General features: G+C 37.7%; 2 protein-coding genes across 2 annotated transcripts; both read right to left on the minus strand.

Annotated features, from left to right (window-relative positions):
• Positions 1 to 4,507: 4,507 nt before the first annotated feature.
• Positions 4,508 to 13,264, minus strand: LOC140948442 (zinc metalloproteinase nas-15-like). The gene is made up of 9 exons (XM_073397683.1): positions 13,147 to 13,264; positions 11,482 to 11,655; positions 10,917 to 11,040; positions 8,708 to 8,799; positions 8,222 to 8,305; positions 7,709 to 7,851; positions 5,759 to 5,879; positions 5,061 to 5,187; positions 4,508 to 4,601 (listed from the first exon to the last, which is right to left on the minus strand). Exons 1-8 carry the CDS (start codon positions 13,208 to 13,210, stop codon positions 5,081 to 5,083), a joined length of 909 nt encoding a protein of 302 aa, XP_073253784.1. The 5' UTR covers positions 13,211 to 13,264; the 3' UTR covers positions 4,508 to 4,601; positions 5,061 to 5,080.
• A 4,479-nt stretch (positions 13,265 to 17,743) lies between these two features.
• On the minus strand, positions 17,744 to 23,000 carry LOC140948441 (zinc metalloproteinase nas-15-like). The gene is made up of 9 exons (XM_073397682.1): positions 22,895 to 23,000; positions 22,094 to 22,267; positions 21,568 to 21,691; positions 21,367 to 21,458; positions 20,927 to 21,010; positions 20,398 to 20,540; positions 19,323 to 19,413; positions 18,267 to 18,390; positions 17,744 to 17,826 (listed from the first exon to the last, which is right to left on the minus strand). The coding sequence occupies exons 1-8, from the start codon at positions 22,950 to 22,952 to the stop codon at positions 18,287 to 18,289; spliced, it is 870 nt and encodes a 289-aa protein (XP_073253783.1). The 5' UTR covers positions 22,953 to 23,000; the 3' UTR covers positions 17,744 to 17,826; positions 18,267 to 18,286.
• Between the last annotated feature and the right edge of the window lie 2,913 nt (positions 23,001 to 25,913).

Genomic DNA, 25,913 nt, shown 5'->3' on the forward strand with positions numbered 1-25,913 from the left:
GAAAATTTATCGGAAAGGCTTTCATCTCACCTGTGCAGATGTGAAACTTATCTGTTTGATGTTTGCGTTTAAAGTTCAAATGTGGTGCAAATTGCTTTCTACCATTGTAAAACCCACACATTCCGCTCATTCCTCCTCCCTCCCTCGTATATAAACAGGAAAAAAAGTATTTAAATTTAAAGTATTGTACTAGAGAGATTTAATTGAGCGCCTGAGTTATTGCACTGCGTTTTTTTATTGGGTGGCAACGACAAAAAAATAAGGACGTCCCCACCCTGAACCCCCCCACCCTACCCCAACCTTATTCACTATTTTACGGTTTTTTTCTTTTTTGAAGTCATCCTAGGTAAATATTCACGGAAAGCTGCATTAGTTTGTTTAGCTTATTGACATGAAATTTCGTTTATCGACATTGAAAAACTTGCGCGTGGGTGCTGATGCGTACGGTCGGTCGTGTTTCCCTGTGCATTAGTTTGTTTAGCTTATTGACATTAAATTTCGCTTATTGACATTGAAAAACTTGCGCGTGGGTGCTGATGGGTACGGTCGTGTTTCCCTGTGCATTAGTTTGTTTGGCTTATTGACATTGAAACACTTGCGCGTGGGTGCTCATGCGTACACTCGTTTCGGCTTCTCGCTGTCAAGATGAGGACGAGGCACTGCTATCACTGACATTTCTCACACTACGTTCTTGCTCTGAAACTCCGTTACTCCAGTTTCTTCAAATCTATCTTTGCTTCCCCGAGCTGCCTCTTCAGCTCTCCAATGCCTTTTTTCAGCGATTTTACAGGCATTAGAAATTCGAAAATCTTTCGTCAGTAACACTTAAAATAAAGAGACATGTTCTGCTAGCACACGCACATACGCAAAGAAGATGAAATCTTGTTTTAAAAAACCGTTATATACGTTATCTCCTCAAGTCAACGAAGTATTTTGAGTTAATATATTTATTATTTATGTGTAGCTCTACTTGTTATCGAAATTTGTGTAATTATGGTGAAAAAACATCCTCCTAAACAAGCCAAACACCTCGTGGCCGCTCATGGCGCTGAACAAGATCTCCAAAACCGACGAAGCACAAGCATCCATGGACACAGAAGAGCTTGTCTCCTTTAGCGAACAGTTCAAGAAATGCTGAAATTTAAAGTACGAGAATCGATACTATGATCGCTGTTTGAATCAGTTGTGATTGCACTCACGGCGAGAATGGATGACGTGGTTCAACCGGTTGCTTTCATCAAAGTAAGTTTGGAGTTTTCCCTACAAGACATTGAGAAACTTAGGCCCCTTGCGTCTGAGCTAGAGGAGGGTAAGGACGAGATCGATCAGTTAAGATCATTCCTCTGAAATGGAAGCTACACTGAGATTTTTGTCACACTTTCCTTATGACAATTAATTACATGAAACGTAGAAATGAAATAAAAAAATGGGGGTCCCCATGCTTACTATTGAGATATGATGGGTGAAAATACCCCCCTCTTCATGAGAGTATTTGTAGTCAATAAGGCCATTTGCACGATGACATCACTTTACTACTACGACCAGAATCCTTCAAGGTTTTTCTTTTCAACGATAAAAGTAAAATCACTCGGCTAGTAAACCCCCTGCGAGAATTTCTACATCCATTGTTAAATAAATAAGTTGGTTGGTCTAATTATGCTAGAAGAAATACAAGGCCACACATGTACAATGTTTTTAAAAAAATCATCTTATGAGTTGTTAGTGACTCGCAATAGTGATTTTACACGGTTTGTTCTCATTCTACTCAGCGATAAATTTTCCTTCTCTTTTACAATTTGACGTCAGAGTCTATTTAGGCAAAAGTAATAACGTCCAGTTATGCTGCTTTGAGGTCGTTTGAGCCCTATATCGTTTTAGTAAAATCCTTTGCTGTGTAGCTTTAGTTTAAAATTCATATTTTTTTCAGAACAGTCGTTTTACGGACATTATTCGACATTAGATTCTCATACAAACACTGTATTTTCTCACGGGTTTGCCTACTGGTCAAGATGGCGTCGAGAACCGTGACAAGGTCTATTATCGTTCCTCATAACTAACACGTCTTCGGAATACTTTCAGCAACTTTTACCTGCATTTCCATACCTTCCTGATTTATCGCCTTTTTAAAAGTTTTCCTTACAGCGTATTTCTCAATCATTTAAACTGTTAAAAACTTCGAAAATAGCCCATTCTATCAATTCTATGGCGACGGCCGCCATCTTGGAAAAATGATGCGGAGTAAAATTATATATTGCAAAACAGAGGAATGACTTTAAATTCATATCTGGCTCAACAAAAGCTTAAATCGGCCGGAGTACCTAGAAAATCAGTCGAAAAGAAACAATCTCCATATTAAAGGGACTGCCGAGAGTGAGAGGGAGACTTGGGATGAAGTGGAATCGAAAAGACGTCATCATCAAGGCCAAGTTTTGCCTGGATATAGACATTGAGAGAGTTCATTGTGTGGAGCGACGAAAGAAGAAAGGCAGTGCCATGCAACGCAAATGAACCACGCATAAATGTGCCGTCTTCGCGACTGGAAGCAACGAGAACAAGTTCAAAGAAAAGCCCGGAAAGAAAATCCCGTTGGTTTTCACTTCATGATCAGTGAGGACGTCGCGTTGTCGGGTAAAATTGCTTATAATATTTTGTACTCGATCGCTTAGTCATTCGTGATAAACCATCAATTATGCAAGTTAATATTTTATCATCCTTGCCATTTTATAGTTTAGACGATGATCAATTTCGGCTAACTCTGTTTGAATTTATGAACGGCGCGGTGCCATTAATTTTGATCCGGATAGATAAGCTCAGTTAAAGTTTAATCCTTTGTTTTGTGAATCCTATAAAAATTTTAGTCTTTGGGAGTAAAGACAGTGATCCAGACGTGTGTTTTTATTTAGAAAACTGTAGCTGTGAATACGATACCGAAGATAGCTTAAACAACATGTTAGCCGAAAACCAAATTCGCCTAAATTTAAAATGCATGCAGTTCTCTTGAAACTGGCCTTTCCCTACATATGGGCCTTCGTCGTATATCTAATAAATTTGATAAGCTTACGAATTTTCTAGGCCAACTTCGAGTAAAAATTCCTATTATTGAGATTTCTGAGACTTGATGATTGTTATCATTTTTCCGATATAGCGGGTTACAAAAGACTATAAAAATATTGATTTTAGATAGTCGACAATATTGTAATATTGTATGCTTATGCATAGTTAAAAACCTTTCTAAACTATTAAAATGTCGCTTTTAGGTAGTCGACAATATTGGATAATTTTAAAAGAGGTTAACCCATGATTTAGGTCAAAAAATTTGAAATTCTTTCATTGTCTGTTCTTTATTTAATCTTTTTAGGACGAACAATAAGCTTAGAAATGGTATATTTGGTAAATAAATGTTTTGGATAGTAAAAATGCATTTCTAGGCTATAAAAATGGCGATTTTAGATCTTCGCCAACTCTGAATTTTTTCAAAGGGGTTAGCCCATGACTTTTGCATAAAATTTGAAATCTTTACTTTTGACTCTTTCGGAAAGATAAGCCTAGAAATTGCCTTGAGTCATCCTCTAGTTACAAAACCAGCCTTCTTTACTTTAAATTTTCTATTTCAGATAGTCGCCAAATTTGGATTTTTCGAAAGGGTTGGCTTTTAATTTTCATCTAAAATTTGAAGTTTTTCGTTGATTCTTTGTTGGGAAAAATATTCTTAAAAAACTTAATGGTCTTCAGGGATTTTTTCGGTTTTGGACCAAAATGATATTAAAGTCTTGTTTGGGGTGGGGCGAACAGGGCGGTCGCTTATAACCACCCTTTTTGTAATAATGTGGAGAAAAAGGCCTTTAAGCAGCACTTTCCACGTTATCATTATATTGTTTGTTTACAAGGATTCCTGTTATTGACGCGTTTAAATTTTTCTAGAGTTTGCCGAAGTGCAAAGCTAAGAACTCCGTTTCAATAACTGCACCTTGCTTAGTTGGCAGCTGTTATAGGAAGGAATTTTGGTAGTGACAAAACATTGGTGGCATTTTTACGAGGAACTCTCTCATTAATCTGACAACAAAATCAGATTAAACAACCTTCTCCCAAATGTGCGCATGTTTCGGCCACTTTACTGAACCAGTCCAGCCACTTCCTGTATTAGAGTAGCATATGTTAATGAAGAATATACTGCCATTTTGGTTACGAAAGAAATTGTAAAAATAAATGCACTTTATTTGAGTGTCAATGTATTTCCAAGCACAAAAGTACTAATTCGCCGCTTTAGAAACCAGAAAGAAACTGGGACGAGTCTTTTTTTTTTCGGCAATAACTTCTGGGACTGTTACTAAGGACACGGGAAGAACTTGGCCAATAGTAATCTCGTAACCAGATCTCACTCTGTTATACACGTGGGAGATCTGGGTACGAAGAACTTGGCCAATAGCTGACCGACGCGTTCCAGTCCTTTTCTCGTTTCTAACGTGTCGAATTGGGGACAAAAATGCAAAAGGAAAAACCTCGAGAAAAATTTTAATGCTCTTTTATTTATTCATTCTACTCGTCAAATAAGACTTCTTTTTGAAAGCCAGTCAGGTCTATAGTTTCCAGAAGCAAATGATCTGCAAGAAATCAAATACGCAAATTTATTAAACTATACCAAGTCAAAGGGATTTTCTAGAAACCAAAAGCACCTGATTTATCTTTAATTGCTTAACTGCAATATGTAAACAAAATGACGACATGTTAGGTAAACAAACCGGTCAGAATAAGCCTGTACCGCTGGGGAAAAATTGGCATGTGATTTTTTCTTGCCTAGAGCTACAAGTTGGTATTTTTGCCCCTTCTTGGTCGATGCTAAAGTAGAGGCGCAATATAAAAATAACCTTAGTGTCCATAAAAAAAAAAATGATTATTACAGGTGAATAATTATGCATTCGATGTATGAAACAAAGTGTTGGTTTTCTGGGAGCATTATGGCTTCACAGAAACAAATCTAAAAAGTCGTATTCTGCGCTCAATCCATTTTTTAAGGCCACGTGATCACAGTTTAATTAAAGTAGTCTAAAATAAATACTAACTTGCCACTTTTTTCGTGTGCTCAGCACAGTTTGCAGGTCTTTTTGCAGTTTGCTCTCACGTATTTGTGATAGCTGCAATATCTCGTCCAGCCTGGGCACCTGTTGTCCTTGTCTACGCAGCTACCTCCTATTTTAATAGCAGATAAGAAGAAAGTAAAAGTCCATCGGCAGTTCTGGCGTAAGTTTATCCCCTGGAATACTCTTAGGATAATCCCCATCAGGTTAAGACGTAGAAAAAAAACGAAGTAGAAATACAAAGCAAAGGAATTGAACAGAAAGCAGACGGTAAATACAAGTTGGTAGAATCACCCATGTAACTCCACTTAACTTCAACTTCTATCACTTAATTGCAATTTTTTTAAAGAAAAATAGAGTGTTTTCCCCAACCATGCCACACGCGAAAGCCACAACGCGTTGCCTGAAGTCTAAGACTAAGGTGATTAAATTACCATACTGACAGGAAAACAAAAATTTAATCATGTCACCTGCATGGAAACGACCTGGGAAATAAAGCACAGTTTTCCAAATCAACCCTATCCCTAACCCTCAGTAACCGCTTGTAACCCTTTGTACCTCGGGCCTCCTACACAGATAAGCCCCTGCTGTGTTTTGTGAAATACTCCTGCCATTCAAGAAGTTAAGTAGCAGTCACAACTGTGTCACCCTATAAACAGTTGTACAAAGACAATGCCACTTACCTCCGCCACCGCCTCCTCCGCCACCGCCTCCTCCGCCACCACCATTGCAATGTGATTTGTAGAGCAGGTTCATTTGCTGCGCGTCTATTGCACTGATACCACGCCGCTGACCAAGGGTAACCTTTTAAAAAAATGAAAATAACATCAGAAAGCCCAAAGCATTAACTCTTAAGTAATAAACTATCATGGAAACTGGTGAAACTGGTGTTTTAAACTGTTCTGTTATCAACAGCTGTCGGACAAAATTTGCATGTTCCCCTGTTTAGGACTACAAATATGAGCCTGAGGGTGATTTTTGCATTACGGCGCGGTCTTGGCACATGTTATGTAATCCGGATTCAGGAATTCTAGCAAATTTTTGCTTGTGGAATTGGGAATCCCGAGATTTGGAATCCTGAATTCAGTTCTAGGAATCCGGAATCCCATTTACGTTTGAAATTCGGAATCTAGTACCTGGAATCCGGCAACCAAAACGTAAATATGGAATCTAGAATCTAAGATTGTCTTTGCTGTCTTTAAGAATAAGGAATTTGCGCATCAAAATGATTTGGCGCCAGTCACTGACAAAATGAGCAAAAAAAAACCATTTCTTTAAAAAAAAAAAAGTTGGACCTATTGTAGCATCTAAAAGTATGTTCTTACTTTGATTATTTTCATTTCATGTATTTTTTCCCCTTTATCATATATATCTAGCCGGATTTTTGATAACGTTATCTCCAAATGGACCTTTTGCGTCCGACAGTTTTTCCGGCCAAAAACTATCTTCAAAGTAGCTATTCTAAAAACTAAGACTGCAACCATTGCTTTTTTTCTTCTCCTCCTTTCCTCATCCTCACTCTCTCTCTTTCTCTTTCTCTTTCTCCTTTCCTCTTCCTTCGTTACTATGATTTTAGAGCTTCTCGGGCTTAAGAAACCTGCCTTTTGACGCCTTTTCACTCAAATGACTGCAAATTTCGTTAGGTTGGTTTTCAAAAAATCGGCTAGATATGTATACTATCGACACTTCCGTCTAAATAATACATAGATTGAGACGTTTTAACCCTCTTACGCATCAAGCAAGGTGAAAAACGAAACGATGCCATCCGAAATCGGATTCCCGATGACTTTGACAAGCGGCGAATTTCTCAACCAAAAACCCAGCCATGGATAACAAAAGAATCTTGATAGCAGTTGTAATTCATTTTGCAGATCCAGTGGAAAAAAGGCAGTTAAAAACATTACAAGATGACACTAAACTCTAAGAGATTCAGCTATCAGTAAGCAAGTTTCCACATGCTGCATAAATTTTCCTCATGAACTCATCAGTGAAATTTTGACTAATCAGAGCATAAAATTTGGACTTACAGCGAGACCGACGCGTGACCATGGTGAGAAATGTCAAAAGCAACTGCCTTCCTTGTCTGTAATAGCTGGCTGAATTTTCGAGTCCGAGTTCAGTTTGAAATCAAAATTTTAATTGTGCGGCTCGACGTGTGGCTTATAAACACAACTTATTTCCTATGCATTTAAAAATCTGAACTTGAGCCTGCGATCATTTAAAAACTAGAAACCTGTCATGGACGTCGATGGGTTGATACCTGAGCCCGCGATACGGTCAGGTGATAATGGTCAGCGGATACCCTGTTTTGACGGCTGTGAATTGATCACAACATGGATGTGCACTATCAAGTTGCACCTGGGCTCCCAAACTAGCTAGAAAATGTTTAAAAAGATTGGTTTGCCTGTGGTGTGGGCGGACGGTCGGGCGGGCGGACGAGCGTGCGGTCACGTGATTACCAAAATTTTTCGGTTGGGTAGACTACCACATTTTCTTAGGTGTGGAGCTCTGCTATCAGTTGAATAAAATAATAAGGCTTGTTTAATAATTCTTTGTCAGTGATCGTCAATTAGGCCGTAGAATTTGAATTGACTGATTTTGTTCCACAACTAAAAGATCGAATGATTACATACCCCAGACTGCTTGGCGACGATCGTAGGTTGTCCATTTTTGCTGAAAGCTTTGCTCCCATAATGCATCACGCTCCCATAATCATATTTAGTTCCCAAAGAGTCTATTGTTCCACGGTTATACTTGTTGAAGTTAAACTTGTTTCCTAAAGATTATCAATGAGTTTAAAGAATTAGATAAAGTATACAATGTGGTAATAGACTAAGACAAGATAATAAAAAGGGAAATAGACTAGGTCGGCTTGTTAAACATGAGAATTGATGTAATTACAGCAAAATTTCCAAAAAGATATGTTGAATCCGCGAGAAAAGAAAAAACTCTGCCCTGGATCACATAAAAAATGTTTTATTTCTATTTAAATTTGTTTAATAAGTATACACATTAACTAGAACTGATGCAGAGCTATTGCGGATTGGGACATGTGGGAGAAGTTTAAATATTGTATTTCTAAAAAGGAATTCACTCGACAAAATCACATAATGTAAACTATGATATGCTATTTTGTTCCAACTTACTTTCAATGATGTTGTTCCACATGATAGTGACGTAACTATCCCTGTCAGGCCGTGACTGTTCGTGATAGAATCCTAATGCGTGCCCTGAAAGCAAACAAAACGATCAAAATTGATTCCATACCACAGGGCACATGCGCAGAATACGCGAACAGAGGTCGCAATTTTCTGCTGGAATGTTATTTTTTTTTTTTTTTTTCGTTTTGAGTACGCATTCAACAACTCCTTTCTACAAGCAAAGCGCTAATCTCTTACTCAGATCTCCCAAGGCCAAGGTAAGACAGAGTCAGATCTGGGTACGAGATTAACAATGTCCAACATATTTTTAAAAAAAACCGAAGGCCGGATTATTGTAAGAATAAATAGATTTTCTGTAGTTGTTTTGAAGTCATTGGTGTCTTATGAAATTTACAAAACTTGGCCTTTACGCCTCATGTTTTAAACAGTTTACAGTTTTCGACTATGTCTGCCCTGCTTTTCTTCACTCACCGATTTCATGAGCCACAATTCCGCGGGTCCAGCACCCACGAGCGAGATTGATATCTTGCCGACTACCAGTTCGTCCAACATAAGATGAACAGCTACATGACAATGAAGCAAAGGCCATTACAACCGCGCATAAAGCATATTATTTTAATGATTATTCCGTATTAGGACTTAGTATATTATACACACTCAGTGATCTTGGTGATTAAAGCACTCTCAGGCTATGGCGTTTATATTCTAGGCGGTGAAAATAAAGTAAAACAAAATTGTGTCGTAAACTGGGTGTTTTTTATCCCAAGTTTCAAAGTAAGAACTTTTTGAAAATACAATAATATCCCAGGGTTGATGATATTGAAGGTGAGAAAAGACTTCAGGGTATTTAAACAAGCGTGATTTATTGTGAAGTGATTTACTGTGATTTACTGTGATTTGACTTTCATACGCGCGGAGCAATGTTTTAACCACTACAGAGGAAAACGAGGCCGCTTTTTATCTGTTTTGTGAGCTCGGTATTTCCTCGCAAGACCAATTCTGTCTAGAAATAGAAGTTAATTTGTGGAGAAAACAAGGAAAGCGAATATTTTCGAAAACTGTAGGTACCAGCAAGTTGACATGAAAAAGAACACTGCCGATAAACAACGCCCACCACGATCGTAGCCGCTGTTGACAGCATTTATATTTTTGCAAGAAGCGACAAGAAAACCTTTCCTATTCACGGTGAGTCGACAGAAGAAAATTAATAGAGCTCTGTGTTTCTTCTCAGAAAGGGGCGGATATTTAAACTTTCAACATTTTCTTTTCAATCATTGATGCTAAAACAGTCAGTGTTCTCCTTATCAGGCAGTAACCTGTAAACTTTACCGCCTGAAGCAACACTTCTTACTGCCTGCAAGCGCTTGAAGGTTAACTAAAATTAAATAAGTAGTTTATAAAATACGCAAGTTGTGATTCGACCCGATCAAGGAAGTGAATGAATACAGTATATGGAAAAGTACTAAGGTATACACGGCTTTTCTTTTTATGGGCCACGCATTTTGAAAAGAGGTCATTGAAGACAGAGTAGAATTATTGGAATCGAACGTTTTAAATTGTTGTCTAAAGATAACAAAGGCCGGTTTACGTAAAATAGGTCTTGAAATGAGGGAATGACGTTTCAAAGAACTTAGCTCCTCTTAGGGTGGGGCCATGTCCCTCACTACATTACCCCCTCTCCCTCAGGAAAGTGCACCTCTGGGGCTTATTTTTCTGCCTTACTAGCCATGAATGGTCTTTTACCTGCTGAGCTAGAATTTAGGGAGAACACTTTAAATCTTAGAACAAAATTAATACAGATAACTATGATTTGCCATGTTTGAAAATACTGTAAAGATCTAACTTTTGTACATCTACTGTTTACGGCTACATGTTTACGCATGAATTCACCCGTCAATCAAACTAATTGTTTTTTTAATGGTTTCTTTTCTGACTCTGTTGAGATCACTTCGTGTGTGTATACTAAAACAATTATTCACCAGTGAACTTGGTGTTTAAAGCAATCTGATTGGTTCGGTATCTCGGGCTATTCAACAACGGTTCACCTCCTAGCGAGTGGATAATGAGCTCGGTGTTTTTCCAATTTTTGCAGAGAACGATCTTTCGAAAGTCCTCAGAATCCTAGGGTTGATGTTTTTAAGGCAAGAAAAGACTTCCAAAGATTCAAAACAGCGTTTTCCCTTTTACTTTTATTAGATGATTTTTTTTTGCTCGATGTCCGGAATGGAACTGGATGGAACCCAACTACTTTTCATTCGAGTAAAAGAGGCCGTTTTGTGAACTCAGCGTTTCCTAACAAGAATACTTTTGCCCAGAAATCGAAGTTTATTTATAAAAAACGAAAATAAAAGCAAATGTTTGGGGAAATTATAAGTTTCAAGTTAATTATACAAAGAATGCTACAGGAAAACGACGCCTTACCCCGGGCTACCGATCCCGCCATGTCAGCACTTCATGCGAAGAGCGACACAAGAAACCTTTTTCACTAACTTGGCAAGTTAACAGAAAATAACAAAGCTCTACTTTTCTTTTCAGTTAAGGAAACAATTCAAACTTTTAACGGTTCCATTTAAACCCTTACGCAGTTGTAAACTTGAGAATTACCATGACTTTAGGAATATTTATCTCTGTTTCAAAGACTAATTGTAAATTATTTACTGGTGTGATACAAGGTATTTACCCTGAGCCAAGTTTAAAATTAGCGTAAGCCCCCTCGTTTGTTCTTTTCTTGAAGCGGATGCAAGTTTTGCTTGTCCATTCCTCCATTCCCTGTTGGATGGCACTCATGGCACGGGAATCTCGAGCTGAATCGAAAATATAAAAAGCAACCATGACTAATTCAACTGCAGTAGAAGGGGGCAAGTGTTGTCCATTGAACAGTCTTACACTGCTTTCCAAACACCCGCTTAACAGGAATACCTCTTTACTACGGAGTACGACAGTTTTCTTTTTCCGGGGTAAAGCCCTTACATTCTAGATTCAACCCACATCCAAAAATGAATTTTTTAATTAGTAATCTATCTTACGAAGACTGTTTATGATGACGGCACTCCCAAGACTTACAATATCAAGAAGCTGATGTCCATTAATCAGCCTCCTCGTTGCAAACACTTCGATGGAAATGTTCTGCTTCAGAACAATTATGAATAAACGAATGAATGGAATAGCAATCTACAAGGTACATTTGCTTCCACACTTGCTATGCTAAATTAACATTTATCTAAAGAAAAAGAATTGAATCGTACATAGACTTGAGTCGATGACGTAAGCCATGACCCCTCCAGGCCACTGTCTGCCTTTAGTCGCGCCTCTTCCCGTTGGATTGTCTATATCCAGTCCCATTTCTGCCGCCACACGTTGATCAGTTGTCAGAATCATGTCTCCTTCATAAAGGTCAGGATCATACAAACCCTCATTCTCTACAATGCAAATTAGGAAAATTCTGAATGAATAAACCAGCACAAACCAACATTGGCCCAAGGGCGCATTTGATCATATTTACATGTATTTTGCGCAATATAAATATTAAATTATTATTATTATCAAGGTTAATATTAATAATCCAGCTTAAATTAACGTGACCTTACCAATACAAAACTCTCTGGTTCTATTTTATTTCCGGGGCTACGATAACGGCTTTTTAAAAATCAGTCCACGCAATTAGGATGGCTGGAAAATCTCACTCAAATCTTCACGACGTACATCGCTTCGTTCTGTGTACCCTGCTGATTGATTCATTTCATTATTTAGCCGTAGGTGCGGAGTTCTCTTAAATCAGCTTTGCAGTAGTCTTTGGACTTCTCGTTCTTGGTTCTTCAGTTATATTTTGGCTGATTAGATCTGTTTTCTAGAGATCCAACGTTTACAACTAGCGGGATCTTCGTCCACGGTTTTTGCAGTTAATTTAATCCTTCTCTTATAGTACAATTTGAGTTCTCAGTGAGTACTATCTACGACGTTCACTAGTTAGTTGTAATTCTAACTAATTCTCTACTACAGTTCCACTTTCCTCTCTCGGATTAAGGCAGTGCCTCCTATCATAAAAATTTAGAAAACTGTAAGACGATAGCAGGTACACTGAAAAACAATGGAAAATTCGAGAAAATTAACTGACCTAAAATATTTTTCTAAGAAAACCCGGTGAAGATGACGATCGCACTGGGTCTGTTACAATGGGGTGTTGGCGGCTTTGTGTTCTTTTTGGATGTCTAGATCTTTTATGCGATCTTAAACTAGAAAGCAAGTTACACTATAAGAAAATATTTTATAAGAGATATCGAGGCTGAAATTTGCGAAATTTTAAGAATATTTTTAGAATAAACCTCAGGCTGAGATATTGAAAAGGATATATTTTTGTCTGTTCAAAAGCTGAAAATACAATACAATTATATGTTTTCAACTTATTCCATTCTCTAAAGGGACAACAAAACGAAAAAACCTGCACTAACTATAATTGATACCCCAATATATTATAAAACGGAAATGTCATAAGCTATATAATCTAAGAATAATATTTTCAGCCTAAAATGGGCAAAAAAATAAGAATATTCAGCCTGGGCCGGAAAAACAACATTCTTTTATATATAGAGAGCGGTTTTCATTTGAGTGTCGAAAAGTAATTGGTTTTGCACTTTCTACACGATGCGATTGGCTTAAAAGATTCGCGCCACCTTTTCATCCAATCAGAAGTAAAACCAAAGCCAATTGTGACGCGCTCGCATGCATTTTCCCGCGCTTTGCGTCAGCCACATGTAATTACTTCGAGTTTTGATTGGTTCAATGTATTGTCTGTGTCCTATGTGATTGGCCAGAGTAATTACTTTGGTTTTGGTTTTACGACACTCAAACGAAAACCACTCTATATATATATATATATATTTTAAAAAAAGAGTATATAAAAGAAGTCTTACCGTCTGGATTTTCGGACACAGCAAACGCCACGTACAATGCAAAGACGACGTACAACCACTTCATAGTACTCAGTGCTCAGTCGTCACACCGGGTCGAAGCAACTTATGGCTGATTTGCTAAAATACTTGAGAATTTATTGGAAAGGCATTCATTTCACCTGTGCAGATGTGTAACTTGTCTTTTTGATGTTTACGATTGTAGTTTAAATGTGGTGCAAATTGCACTAGCATGGGAAATAAATAAGAGGAGTGTATTTTTGAACATATGTTCCAGATGAAAAGCCACATTCGGTAAATTCAATTAACTAGTTTACACAATTTGTTAATGGATCTTAGGGCTTAGGGTTTGGGGGAAGGGGGGGCTTCGAAAGGATGTAAAATAGAAGTAATTCAAATAGATAGCTCTTAAATAGTGGGTGAACTAGGGGGTCCAAGCCTCCCGCCTCCTGTACCTTGCACCCCTGGCTCCTACCCCTTTTTTCTTGGCTTTAACCCTTTGGACCTTTTCTATTTCGAAATTTCAAGGCCTTATTGTGTAATTTCCCCCTATTTCTCCCGCTTCCCACCCTTTAAGTTCTCTCACCTCTCGCTCTTTCCTCTCCCCTTTTCCTTACCCCCTTTACCCTAACCTCCCTAGCCCCTCTCCCTGTCCTCCTCCCCACAGAGAGCTTAAGATTCTGAGATTAGGACGACTAAGAGGACGAGATTTTTTCAATACTAAGTACTGCTCACACGAGAAAAAGTCTCATTTTGGCGGGAAAAAGTGATAGCCGTCGTCATCCTACAACGGGATTTAGCGAGAATGTCGTAGTGGCGGTAACAAGTTATCAAATGAAAGAAGAAGTTTTATCATTTTGTTATCGGGAGAGTGCTTAACCTCCTTCAGTATCGGTAAAAAAAAGGAAGCTGAAGATTTCTGGGGTGTCTTTTTTTTGTTTTTCGTTTTTCTCAACGGAACACGCGCAGAAACTTTGAGTTAAATCCGACACACGTACTGGTTCTCGTCCTAAAATCTAAATTAAAGCTCTCTCTTTATGAGTATATATCAACCAAAAAAGGTTAATAGGGGAGTTTTTGAAGTGTATTTTCACGCCTAATAAGTGCATGTTATCATATCTAAGACCCTGGTTATAGCTTTGGTTGAATTGGACTTCAGAGATATTGAGCGCCGGAGTTATTGTATTGCGTTTCTTATCAGGGTGGTCACGATAAAAAGAAAAATACTGAAGTCCCCACCCTGAGCCCCCTTCACTGACCTTATTCACTGTTTTGCGGTTTTTAAAAAAAGCCATTCTTGTCAAAATCATAATTTCTTCTATTCACGGAAATTTGCGTTAGTTTGTTTAGCTTATTGACATTAAGAACGACCTGAAGACAAACGCTACAATAAAATATTTATATGCAATAAACTGATCTATATGTGAATATATACACATGGTAGAGAGAGAAAAAGCGTTTTCACCCACGTAGCAGCTATGCAAATTTATTGGAACAAAAGAAAGTTTACATACAAATAAGGTTTAACTCGATCGGCCACTGGACTGGCTTGGAATACTTTTGAACATGGCCGCTATTTCATTGTTTTGGGACACCGATATGCATAGCAAATGTATATAACTCTGACTATAACCTAGACTGCTCTCTTTAACTAAGTTGAAAAAATTGGGCTCAATAGATTAGAATGCTATCTTACCTTTAAAAAAAAATCATGCACGAAAGCTTACACAGCCGTGCGGTCGTAAACCTCTAGGCGAGTGTTTGTATTTTTAAACTGTTTGACCAAGACTTTGACTAAGAGAGAAAAAACGTTTTCGATATCCTACTCATTTGTATTCACTAACAGTGTTAATTTTTTCGGCGCAATTTTTAAGCTTAACTTTCCCTGGCGTACACTTAATTATACTGAACTAAATTCAATAAATCTAGACTGCAGCTAGGCAACTTTGGATTTCAATGTCTTTTTTGTTAAGTTGCTGTTGCTCTGTTTATTTTTCTTTAATTTGTAACTGATTCTTTTAATGTCTACACTACCGACCGGAGAGCTCTTGCGCCGGCAAAAACTGACCATATCGGATAGGGCATTGACTGTTCACACGATGATTAATAATAATAATAATAATAATAATAATAATAATAATGATGCTGACTATTTGCAACTCATTCACTTAAAAAAACTATTTCGTCAAAACACTATTATAATAATACAATTCCTTTCGTTTTAAAAAACACCTAGTTTTGATTAGAAAAAATTCATTTAATTAAAAAAAATTATTCGAATTAAAAACATTTCATTTAAATTAAAACAATCCATTTCGATTTTTTTGAAAAAACTATTTTCAAGGTCAATTGCATTCTAACTAAGAAAATCACTAACAAAGAGGAAAATTAAATAGAGTTCTCAATGCCTTAATAATAATAATAATAATAATAATAATAATAATACATTTTATCACAACGTGGCAGAGAAGACAGAACCAATTCCAGTGGTTGTTAAAGTGCGTTAGGGATGATTAAGAAAGGCTCAGAAAAACTAATCAGGGAAATTCCAGGGAACATTTTAAACCTCTGGGAAATTCAAACGAGAGCGTCAATGGGAATTCGAATGGCACATATTCTACGGAAAGTCCTATCCATCAGGTGACAATAATGACAAAGAAACTCCGAAGTGCCAAGGTCCAAGGATTGGACTCGTGGCCCTTAGAGAAGAAATAGTCTCATGAACTGAACACTTATAATAATAATAATAATAATAATAATAATAATAATAATAATAATAATAGTGGTTTTTTCACGGTTTCTCTACATGGTAGAAACACATCTGTGAATTTACTAAGAAAATATAATTATGCATACTACGTGAAAATTTACAAAACAAAAGAATTATTTTTAATAAAAAGCATTAAAAACAAGAAATTATAATTTTGTATATTGTGTGGAAACCTATTTACAAGTAAAGAGCAATTACATTTCTGCTAGTCTGAGCCGTGCCCTTTCTTTAAAAACATTCTAGTGACTAATGGAAATTCAGTTACTTATTGAAATTAGTAACTAATTTCGGCGCGGTTTCCTTGACGGAGTGAAGTTGTGCCGCGCCAATCTTGAAATTGGACAATATTGTAATATTGTATTCTTCTGTATGATTAGATAAAAATCTTTCTAGACTATAAAAATGTCAATTTTAGGTAGTCTACAATGTTGGAATTTTTCAGAGGTTAACCCATGAATTAGGTCAAAAATTTGAAATTATTTCATTGTTTGTTCTTTATTTAGTCTTTTTAGGACGAACAATAAGCTTAGAAATGGTATTTGGTAATGTTTTGGATAGAAAACAAGCTTTTCTAGACTATAAAAATGCCGTTTTTAGATCTTCGGCAACGCTGAATTTTTTCAAAGGGGTTAGCCCATGATTTTTGCATCAAATTTGAAATGTCGGCTTTTGACTCTTTCGGAAAAATAAGCCTCGAACTTGTCTTGAGTCATCCTCTAGTTACAAAACAAGCCTTTCTATACTTTAAATTTTCTATTTCAGATAGTCGCCAAATTTAGGTTTTTCCCAAGGATTAGCTTTTTTTATACTACTACATAAGAAATTTCTGCAATTTGATTGGCTTAGAGCAGTAGTATTTCAGCTTAATTTGAAATACCTACATGTGAAAATTACAACCCTTTTGTGGGTAGTAGTATAAAAAAAATGATAGCATGATTTGTGCGTGATATTTGGCATAAATACTACTCGTGACATTTCAAAATTGTCTCAAATTTCACTCTCCTAACGGCTCGTGAAATTATGTATAACAATTTTGAAATATCACTCGTGGTATTTATGCCAAAATTATCACTACAAATCATGATATTACCTATACAAATTTCATCTAGAATTTGAATTTTTTTTCACTGATTTCTTTGGGGAAAATATTCTTTAAAATGGTCCTCGGGGATATTTTCGATTTTGGACCAAACTATTATTTAAACCTTGTTTGGGGTGGGACGAACAGGGCGGTTGCTTATAACCACTCTTTTTGTAATGATGTTGAGAAAAAAGGCCTTTAAGCAGCACTTTCCATGTATCATTGTATTCTTTATTTTCAAGGATTCCTGTTACTGACGCATTTATGTTTTTCTAGAGTTTGCCCGGAAATGCAAAAAACTGTACCCTGCTTAGTTGGAAGCTGTTATAGGAAGGAATTTTGGTAGTGACAGAAAATTGGTGGCATTTTTACGAGGAACTCTCTCATTAATCTGACAACAAAATCTGACTAAAGAACCTTCTCCCAAATGTGCACATGTTTCGGCCACTTTACTGAACCCGTCTAGCCACTTAGAAACTGGGACTATTTTTTTTTGGCAATAACTTCCGGGACTGTTACTAAGGACAGGGAAGAACTTGGCCAATAGTAAACTCGTACCCAGATCTCACTCTGTTTTACACGTGGGAGATCTGGGTACGAGATTTGGCCAATAGCTGACCGACGCGTTCTCCGGTAACGATCCCAGAAGCAATTTGGGACACATTTCGGCACCAGACCCCTTCTCGTTTCTAAGGTCGAATTGAGGACAAAAATGCAAAAGAAAAACCTCCTGAAAAACTTTTAAAGCTCTTTTATTTATTTATTCATTGTACTTGTTAAATAATCACTTCTTTTTGAAAGCCAGTCAGTTTTATTTCCTGAGGCAAATGATCTGCAAGAAATCAAATACGCAAATTTATTAAACTATACCAAGTTAAAGGGAATTTCAAGAAACGAAAAGCGCCTAATTCATCTTTAATTGCTTAACTGCAATATGTAAACAAAACGACAACATGTTAGGTAAAGAAACCAGTCGGAATAAGCCTGTACCGCTGGGGAAAAATTGGCGAGTGAATTTCTCTTGCTACAATAGAGCTGCAAGTATCTTTGCTTTTCTCGGTCGAAGAACCTTAGTGTCCATAAAAAAATGGATTATTACAGGTGAATAATTATGCATTCAATGTATAAAACAGAGGGTTCATTTTCTGGGAGCATTGACGCTTCACAGAAGGAAATTGAAAAAGTCGTATTCTGCGCTCAATACATTTTTTAAGGCCTCGTGATCACTAAATGGAAACATTTTAATTAAAGTAGTCTAAAATGAATACTAACTTGCCTCCATTTTCGTGAGCTCAGCACAGATTGCAGGTCTTTTTGCAGTTTGCTCTCACGTATCTGTGATTGCTGCAATATTTCGTCCAGCCTGGGCACCTGTCGTCCTTATCTACGCAGCTACCTTTTATTTTAATAGCAGACAAGAGAAAATAAAAGTCCATCGCCAGTTTTGGAGTAAACGGATCCTCTGGAACAGACCTTTTCAAGTTTTTTTTTTCAACTTTTTATATGGGCAAGTTAGGGAAAATCCGTCGACACCACTAAAAAGAGCGCCTTAAAATTAATAAAATTGCCAAACTTGAAAGTGATACGCCTTTAGCGAACGAAGAAATAACGCCGCAAAGTTGCGAAAATTTACAGACGTTTGTATGGTGGGGTAGGGGCAAGTTTTTGTGCCCCCCCCCCCCCGCCCCCATACAAATTCCTCTGAAATTTCGCGTCACTTTGGGGAGCTGTATCTTCGTTAGTTTTCAACAAATCACATTCGAACTTGACAATTTTAATAATTTTAAGGAGCTCTTTTCAGTGTTGTCGACGGATTTTCCCCAACTTGTCCATGTCAAAAGTTGAAAAAAAATCGTGAAAAGGTCTATACTCGAGGATAATCCCCATAAGGTTAAGACATGAAGACACGAAGTAGAAATACAAAGCAAAGGAAGTGGACAGAAAGCAGACAGTAAATACAAGTTGGTAGAATCACCCAAGCAACTCCACTTAACTTTAACTTCAGTCAATTAATTGCAATTTTTTGCAGAAAAATACAGAGTTTTTTCCAACCATGCCACACGCAAAAGCTACAAACCGTTGCTGAAGTCCAAGACTAAGGTGATTAACTCACGATACTGACAGAAAAACAAAAATTTAATCATGTCCCTTGCATGGAAACGACTTGGGAAAAAGGGATAGGGTTAATTTGGAAAACTGTGCTTACCTCGGGCCTCCTACACAGATAGGCCCCCGCTTTGTCTTGTGAAATACTGCCATTTAAGCAGTAAGGTAGCAGTCACAACTGTGTCATGCTATAACCTGTTGTACAAAGACAATGCCACTAACCTCCGCCACCACCATTGCACTGTGATTTGTAGAGCAGGTTCATTTGCTGCGCGTCTATTGTACTGATACCAACCCGCTGACCTATGGTAGCCTGTTAAAAAAAAATCAAAAAAAACTTCAGAAAGCAGAAAGCAACTTTTGAGCAATACATTATGATGGCAACAAACTGGTGAAGCTGGTGTTTTAAACTGTTCTGTTATTACCAGCTGTTGGTCAAAATTTGCATCTTCCCCATTTTAGGACTACGAATATCCGGGTGATTTTTGTATAAACGGCGCGGTCTTGGCCCATGTAATGTAATCCGGATTTAGGAATTCCAACGAGTTTTTGCTTGTGGAATTGGAAATCCTGGGATTTGGAATCTTGAATTCAGTTTTAAGAATCTGGAATCCCACTTACGTTTGAAATCCGGAATTCCACTTACCATTGAAATCCAGAACCCATTACCTGGAATCTGGAATCCAAAGCGTAAGTATGGAATCCAGAATCTAAGATTGTCTTTGCTCTCTTTAAGAATAAAGAATTTGCGCACCAAACTGATTTAGGGTCAGTCACTGACAAAATAAGCAAAATAACATTTTCTTAAAAAAAAAGTTTGACCTATTGTTGCGTCTATGTTCTTACTTTGATTATTTCCGTTGCATGTATTTTTTCCCTTTATGATATATCTAACCGATTTTATGAAAACCAACCATTTGAGTGAAAAGGCGTCAAAAGTCAGGTTTCTCAAGCCCGAGAAGCTCCAAAATCACAGTAATAGGAAAGGAGAAAAAGAAAGAGCGAGGAGAAGAGAAGGAGGAGAAGAAAAAAAGCAATGGTTGCACTCTTGGTTTTTATAATAGCTACTTTGGAAATAGTTTTTGGCCGAAAAAAACTGTTGGACGACAAAAGTTCATTTGGCGGTAACGTTATCAAAAATCCGGCTAGATATATACTATGGATACTTCCGTCTAAATACCACTTAAGTAAGATAATAAGGCATGTTTAATAATTCTTTATCAGTAATCGTCAATTAGGCCGTAGAAAAAATTAGACTGATTTTTTTCCACAACTAAAAGATCGAATGATTACATACCCCAGACTTCTTGACGACAATCGTAGGTTTTCCATTTTTGCTGAAATATTTGCTTCCATAATGCATCACGCTCCCATAATCATATTTAGTTCCCAAAGAGTCTATTGTTTCACGGTTATACTTGTTGAAACTACGCTTGTTTCCTAAAGATTATCAATGAGTTTAAAGAATTATATAGAGTATACAATGTAGTAATAGACTAAGAAAAGAAAATCAAAAGGGAAATAGACTAGGTCGGCTTGTTAAACATGAGAATTGATGTAATCACAGCAAAATTTCCAAAATAGTACGTTGAATCCGCGAGAAAAGAAAAAAATCCTGCTCTGTTGATGTATCAATACTAGAACCACATAAAACTATTCTGTTTCTATTTCAATTTGTTTAATTAGTATACAAATTAATTATAGCTTATGCAGAGCTACAAACATTGATTGGAAGAAGTTGAAATACTATATTTCTAAAAAGGAATTCGCTCGACTAAATCACATGCATAGTGTAAACTATGAAATGCTCTTTTGTTCCAACTTACTTTCAATGATGTTGTCCCACATGATAGTGACGTAATCATCCCTGTCATATCGTGACTGTTCGTGATAGAATCCTAATGCATGCCCTGAAAGCAACAGAAAACGATAAAAATTGATTCCATTTCTCAGCGCACGCGCATAGCAGTCGCATTCTTTTCGTTTAAAGAAAGAATTCGACAACTCCTTTCTGCAAGCAATGCCTTAATCTCGTACCCAGATCTCCCACGGCCAAGCTAAGATAGAGTCAGATATGCGTACGAGATAATCGATGTCCAACAGATTAAAAAACCGAAGGCCGGGTTGTAATAAGAATAAACAGATTTTCCGTAGATGTTTTGAAGTCATTGGTGTCTTGTGAAGTTTAGAAAACTTGGCCTTTATATCTCATGTTTTAAACAGTTTACAGTTTTCGACTATGTCTGCCCTGCTTTTCTTCACTCACCGATTTCATGAGCAACAATTCCGCGGCGCCAGCACGCACGATCGAGAATGATATCTTGACGGCGACCAATTCGTCCAACATAAGATGAACAGCTACCATGATATGACAATAAAGCAAAAGCCATTACATTCACGTATAAATCATAGTATTTTAATGATTATTCCGTATTATTTACTGGTGTGATACAGGCAAGGTATTTACCCTGAGCCAAGCTTAAAATAAGCGTAAGCCTCTTCATTTGTTCTTCTCTTGAAGCGGATGCAAGTTTTGCTGGTCCATTCCTCCATTCCCGCTCTGATGGCACTCATGGCATTGGAATCTCGAGCTGAATGGAAAATATAAAAAAGCAACCATGACTAATTCAACTGCAGTAAAAGATGTCAAGTCTTTTCCATTGAACAGTCTTACTTTGCTTTACGAACACCCGCTTAATAGGAAACCCTTTTATCATGGAGTACGACAGTTTTCTTTTTCCGGGATAAAGCCCTTACATTGACTCTAGATTCAACCCACCTCCAAAAATGAACTTTTTAATTACTAATCTATCTTACTAAGACTGTTTATGGTGTCGACACTCCCCAGACTTACAATATCAAGAAGCCGACCATAAATAAATAAGGGTTACAGAACATGAAAACTGTCCATTTGCTTCTGAAAAATCGCGCTGCTACGTTAAATCAGTGTTAAATTAGGAATATTTATTTAAAGAAAAAGAATTGAAGCGTACATAGACTTGAGTCGATGACGTAAGCCATGACCCCTCCAGGCCACTGTTTGTTTTTAATGGCGGCTTTTCCCATTGGATTGTCTACATCCAGTCCCATTTCTGCCGCCATGCGTTGCTCAGGCGTCAGAATCATGTCTCCTTCATAAAGGTCAGGATCATACAAACCCTTATTCTCTACAATGCAAATTAGAAAATTCTGAATGAATAAACCAGCACAAACCAACATTAGCCCAAGGTTAATATCAATAATCCGGCTCAAATTAACATGACCTTACCAATACAAAATTCTCTGGTTCTATTTTATTTCCCGGGCTAAGCTATAACGAGTTTTTAAAAATCAGTCCACGCAATTAGGATGGCAGGAAAACCCCCTCGACTGCCGTAACAAATCTCAAAGCTTCTCGTCACTTGCCCTGTTGCCTAAGTTATTTTATTTACCGTGCTTCGCGACTTACAACGCTTCGTTTCTGTGTACCCTGCTATTTACGACATTTACTAGTTGAATTGGATGCAATTCTCTACAACAGTTCCACTTTCCTCTCTGGATTAAGGCAGTGCCTCCTATCATAAAAATTTAGTTAACTGTATGACAATAGCAGGTGCACTGAGAAACAAACACAATGGAAAATTCGAGAAAATTAACCGACCTAAAATATTTCTCTAAGAAAACCCCGCGAAGATGTCAGTGGGTCTGTTACAGAGGGTTGTTATACTTTGGCGGATTGGCGCTCTTTTTTGATGTCTATGTCTTTTATGCATGCAATCTTAAACGAGAAAGCAAGTTATACAAACAAGTCTTACCGTCGGGATTTTCGGACGCAGCAAACGCCACGTACAATGCAAAGAAGACGTACAACATGGTACTCAGCACTCAGTCTTCACACCAGGCTGCAACAACCTGTGGTTGATTCGCTAAAAGACTTGAATTTAACGGAAAGGCTTTCATCTCACCTGTGCAGATGTGAAACTTGTCTGTTTGATGTTTGCGATTAAAGTTTAAGTGTGGTGCAAATTGCATTAGCATGAGAAAAATAAGTAAAGTGTATTTTTAAACATATGCTCCAGATGAAAACCCACATTGGGTAAATTCACTTAACTAGTTTACACAAAATGTTAATGGCTCTTAAGGGCTTAGGGTTTTGGGGAAGGGGCGGGGGCGTGGGGAATCGAGAGGATGTAGAATAGAAGTAAATCAAATATATAGCTCTTAAATAGTGGATAGACAGGGGGGTCCAAGCCTCCTGCCTTCTGTACCTTGCACTCCTTGCTCCTACCCCTTTTCTCTTGGTTTCCACCTTTTATGTAGACCTTTTCTATTGCGAAATATCAAGCATATATTGTTGCGTAATTTTCCCCTATTTCTTCCGCTTTCCACCCTTTTAGAACTCACAATTCCCGCTCTTTCTCTTTTCCCCTTCCGTATACCCCTAATCTCGTGCCCAGATCTCCCACAGCCAAGGGAGTAAAACAGAGTGAGATCTAGGTACGAGATTAGTATACCCCTTCTGCGCCCTATTCTCTCAGTATCCCTCACCCTGTCCCCCCTGTCCTCCTCCTCCTCCTCAAAATAACCATGGGTATATATCAACCGGAAAAAAGTATTATTAAAAATTTTTATTATTAAAAGTATTTAATGCCTTCATGGTTTGAAGGAGACTGGAAGAAAGCACCAAATTTGGCACAGATGCTCTTTAGGGCATCTAAAACAAATTTAGAAGGGGTGCCGAAAAGGTCCGATAATCCGGGGGGGCAATACAAGCATTTCATTTTCGGAACCTTTTGTAAGCTTGAAAGTACTTTTTGTTTTAATGACTAATATTCGTTTATGTTACCAAATTAAAACATCTCGGGCGTGGTCCAAAGCAATAACCGAGTTTACGACATGATCCACGTTTTTCTTACTCATTAATATCACTTTTTAATAGAAGGGGGATAAAGGAAAACGTTCTTACATCACTGAAGACTTGAGGCACTTACAGTTAGCACCATGAATTAATATTACCAGCGAATTTAATGGACTCAATGTGTAAAAGACAAATAATACTTCTGAGTTCACTTTTGTTTTCCGAGGGGAGGCTTATTACAGTGGATATAATGAAAAAAACCTTTGTAGGCTGAGACACGGCAGGAATTTGAGGTGTTTTTGCCTAATTGTACCAGAAATATGGCATTCAAATAGTTGATTCATAACTCCTAGACAGTTCATTTTAGTCTATGCAAAAAAAATCTTTCCATAAATTTGTAAAGGTTGTGTCTATATATATATTTCAAAGTGCTGTAATTAAAGAACATGTCCAAATATCTTCAGAATTGCGCATTCTCCAGAACATTGATATACGCTTGTACAAGGTAGATTGGCTTTGGCGCATTTACACCTGCCAGAAAACCCTTGTTTGCAGCCACATTTTAGAAGCTCGAGACAGGCTTTTGATGCTTCTAGAAGCGAGGTCCAGAGAGGTTTCCACTTGTGATCGATCGCACACCAGCCCCATCCATTGGGCGAAGGCACCATTTGAACTGACTGCAGGCTTGTGTACTGGAAACTACTTTGGTAGATTGATCTCAAAACGTGTTGTAGCAATAACTCCTATAGTACACACAAACAACTTTATTGGTACTGCCGGGATGTAATATATAAATGGAATCATAAAAGTAAGATGCACTATGTGAAATGTCAGTGAGGATGGGGCTTAGATTTTCATATCCGTTATTTTTCTCGTTGGAAAAACTAAAAATATTGGATTATCAGCAACTAGATAAAGGAACTCATCTGTAACCTCAAGATTCGACTTCCAAGCTTCCCAAGCGGATTTCTATCCCTTGCCCTTGAAGCAAGAGGTGGTTTTAGAACCAGTAAAGGAATGAAACAGGGGCATTGCTCGAGAAGCATCAGGAACAAGAGATGCTCAGATGGTATTAACACTTATAAGCTGGAAGTGCTTTCCCATACCCAAACTTATCCAGACATTTGCGGAGGGATGTAAAGATAACAATTCGTTGAAGAGCCCAATCATTTTTACAACAACAAGGTCTGTGTCCACTGTTCGAATAAGAACCTGATTGTGTCCTTTATTGAGAACGTGCAGAACGTGCACAGCAATTCCTCGATCTCGTGGTCGTATCTTTGCATATCTGAGGACCCGCTGCCGAGAAAACATCTTCTCCTGAATTGATCTCAGTTCACCTCCTTATTTTCTGGAAACTGAAAATCTTTTACTTTCTCAGACAAAAGAGAAAATAGCTCTTCCTTGTTGGTAGTATCTTACAGAGACATTTTCCACTTTGATGGAAGCTTGGTTCATTTGTCACCCTTCGTCTCTGACCTGCGCCTCGCCTCTCTTTGGTTGATTCCTTCAAACTTTTTTCTTTGTACGTATCCCAAACAAACAGTTTTCAGCATCGAAAATAGCGTGATGAGTAATAATGATACTCGGACAATCTTTTTCCGGAATACATATTTTTTTATTTTCAATCGTGAAACAAAGTACTAAAAGCTTCGCCTTGACTGTCAGGCTCGATTTCATGCTGATGTGTGTAAGAGTAAATTAAATCACATCTCACGCCCCCCTGGATTGTTGCTTCACGTCGCACCCCTTCTAAATTTGTTCCTTGCGCCAAATTTCGCGCTTTCTTCCACTCTCTAACGATTTCGCCAAATAATCACCACAAGCCACTGCACTAATTGGACTCCAGAGATATTGAGCGCCGGAGTTATTGCAATGCGTTTCTTATGGGTGGCCACAAATACTAAAGTCCCCACCCTGAACCCCCCCCCCCCCCTCCCCTCCCTCCCCCACCGACCTTATTCACTCTTTTTGCG

The sequence above is a fragment of the Porites lutea genome, chromosome 9 (genome assembly GCF_958299795.1).
Source record: "Porites lutea chromosome 9, jaPorLute2.1, whole genome shotgun sequence".
Taxonomy (NCBI): Eukaryota; Metazoa; Cnidaria; class Anthozoa; order Scleractinia; family Poritidae; genus Porites; species Porites lutea.

Coding starts and splice junctions, on each gene's coding strand:
- LOC140948442 (XM_073397683.1), bottom strand. CDS start 13,210: ATGAAGTGGTTGTACGTCGTCTTTGCATTGTACGTGGCGTTTGCTGTG. Junction 8,306..8,707: donor AATTGTGGCTCATGAAATCG/GTGAGTGAAGAA, acceptor GTTTGCTTTCAG/GGCACGCATTAGGATTCTAT. Junction 5,188..5,758: donor CGGAGGAGGCGGTGGCGGAG/GTAAGTGGCATT, acceptor CTATTAAAATAG/GAGGTAGCTGCGTAGACAAG.
- LOC140948441 (XM_073397682.1), bottom strand. CDS start 22,952: ATGTTGTACGTCTTCTTTGCATTGTACGTGGCGTTTGCTGCGTCCGAA. Junction 19,414..20,397: donor TTGTCGTCAAGAAGTCTGGG/GTATGTAATCAT, acceptor TTTTTTTAACAG/GCTACCATAGGTCAGCGGGT. Junction 18,391..19,322: donor GTGCAATGGTGGTGGCGGAG/GTTAGTGGCATT, acceptor TTAAAATAAAAG/GTAGCTGCGTAGATAAGGAC.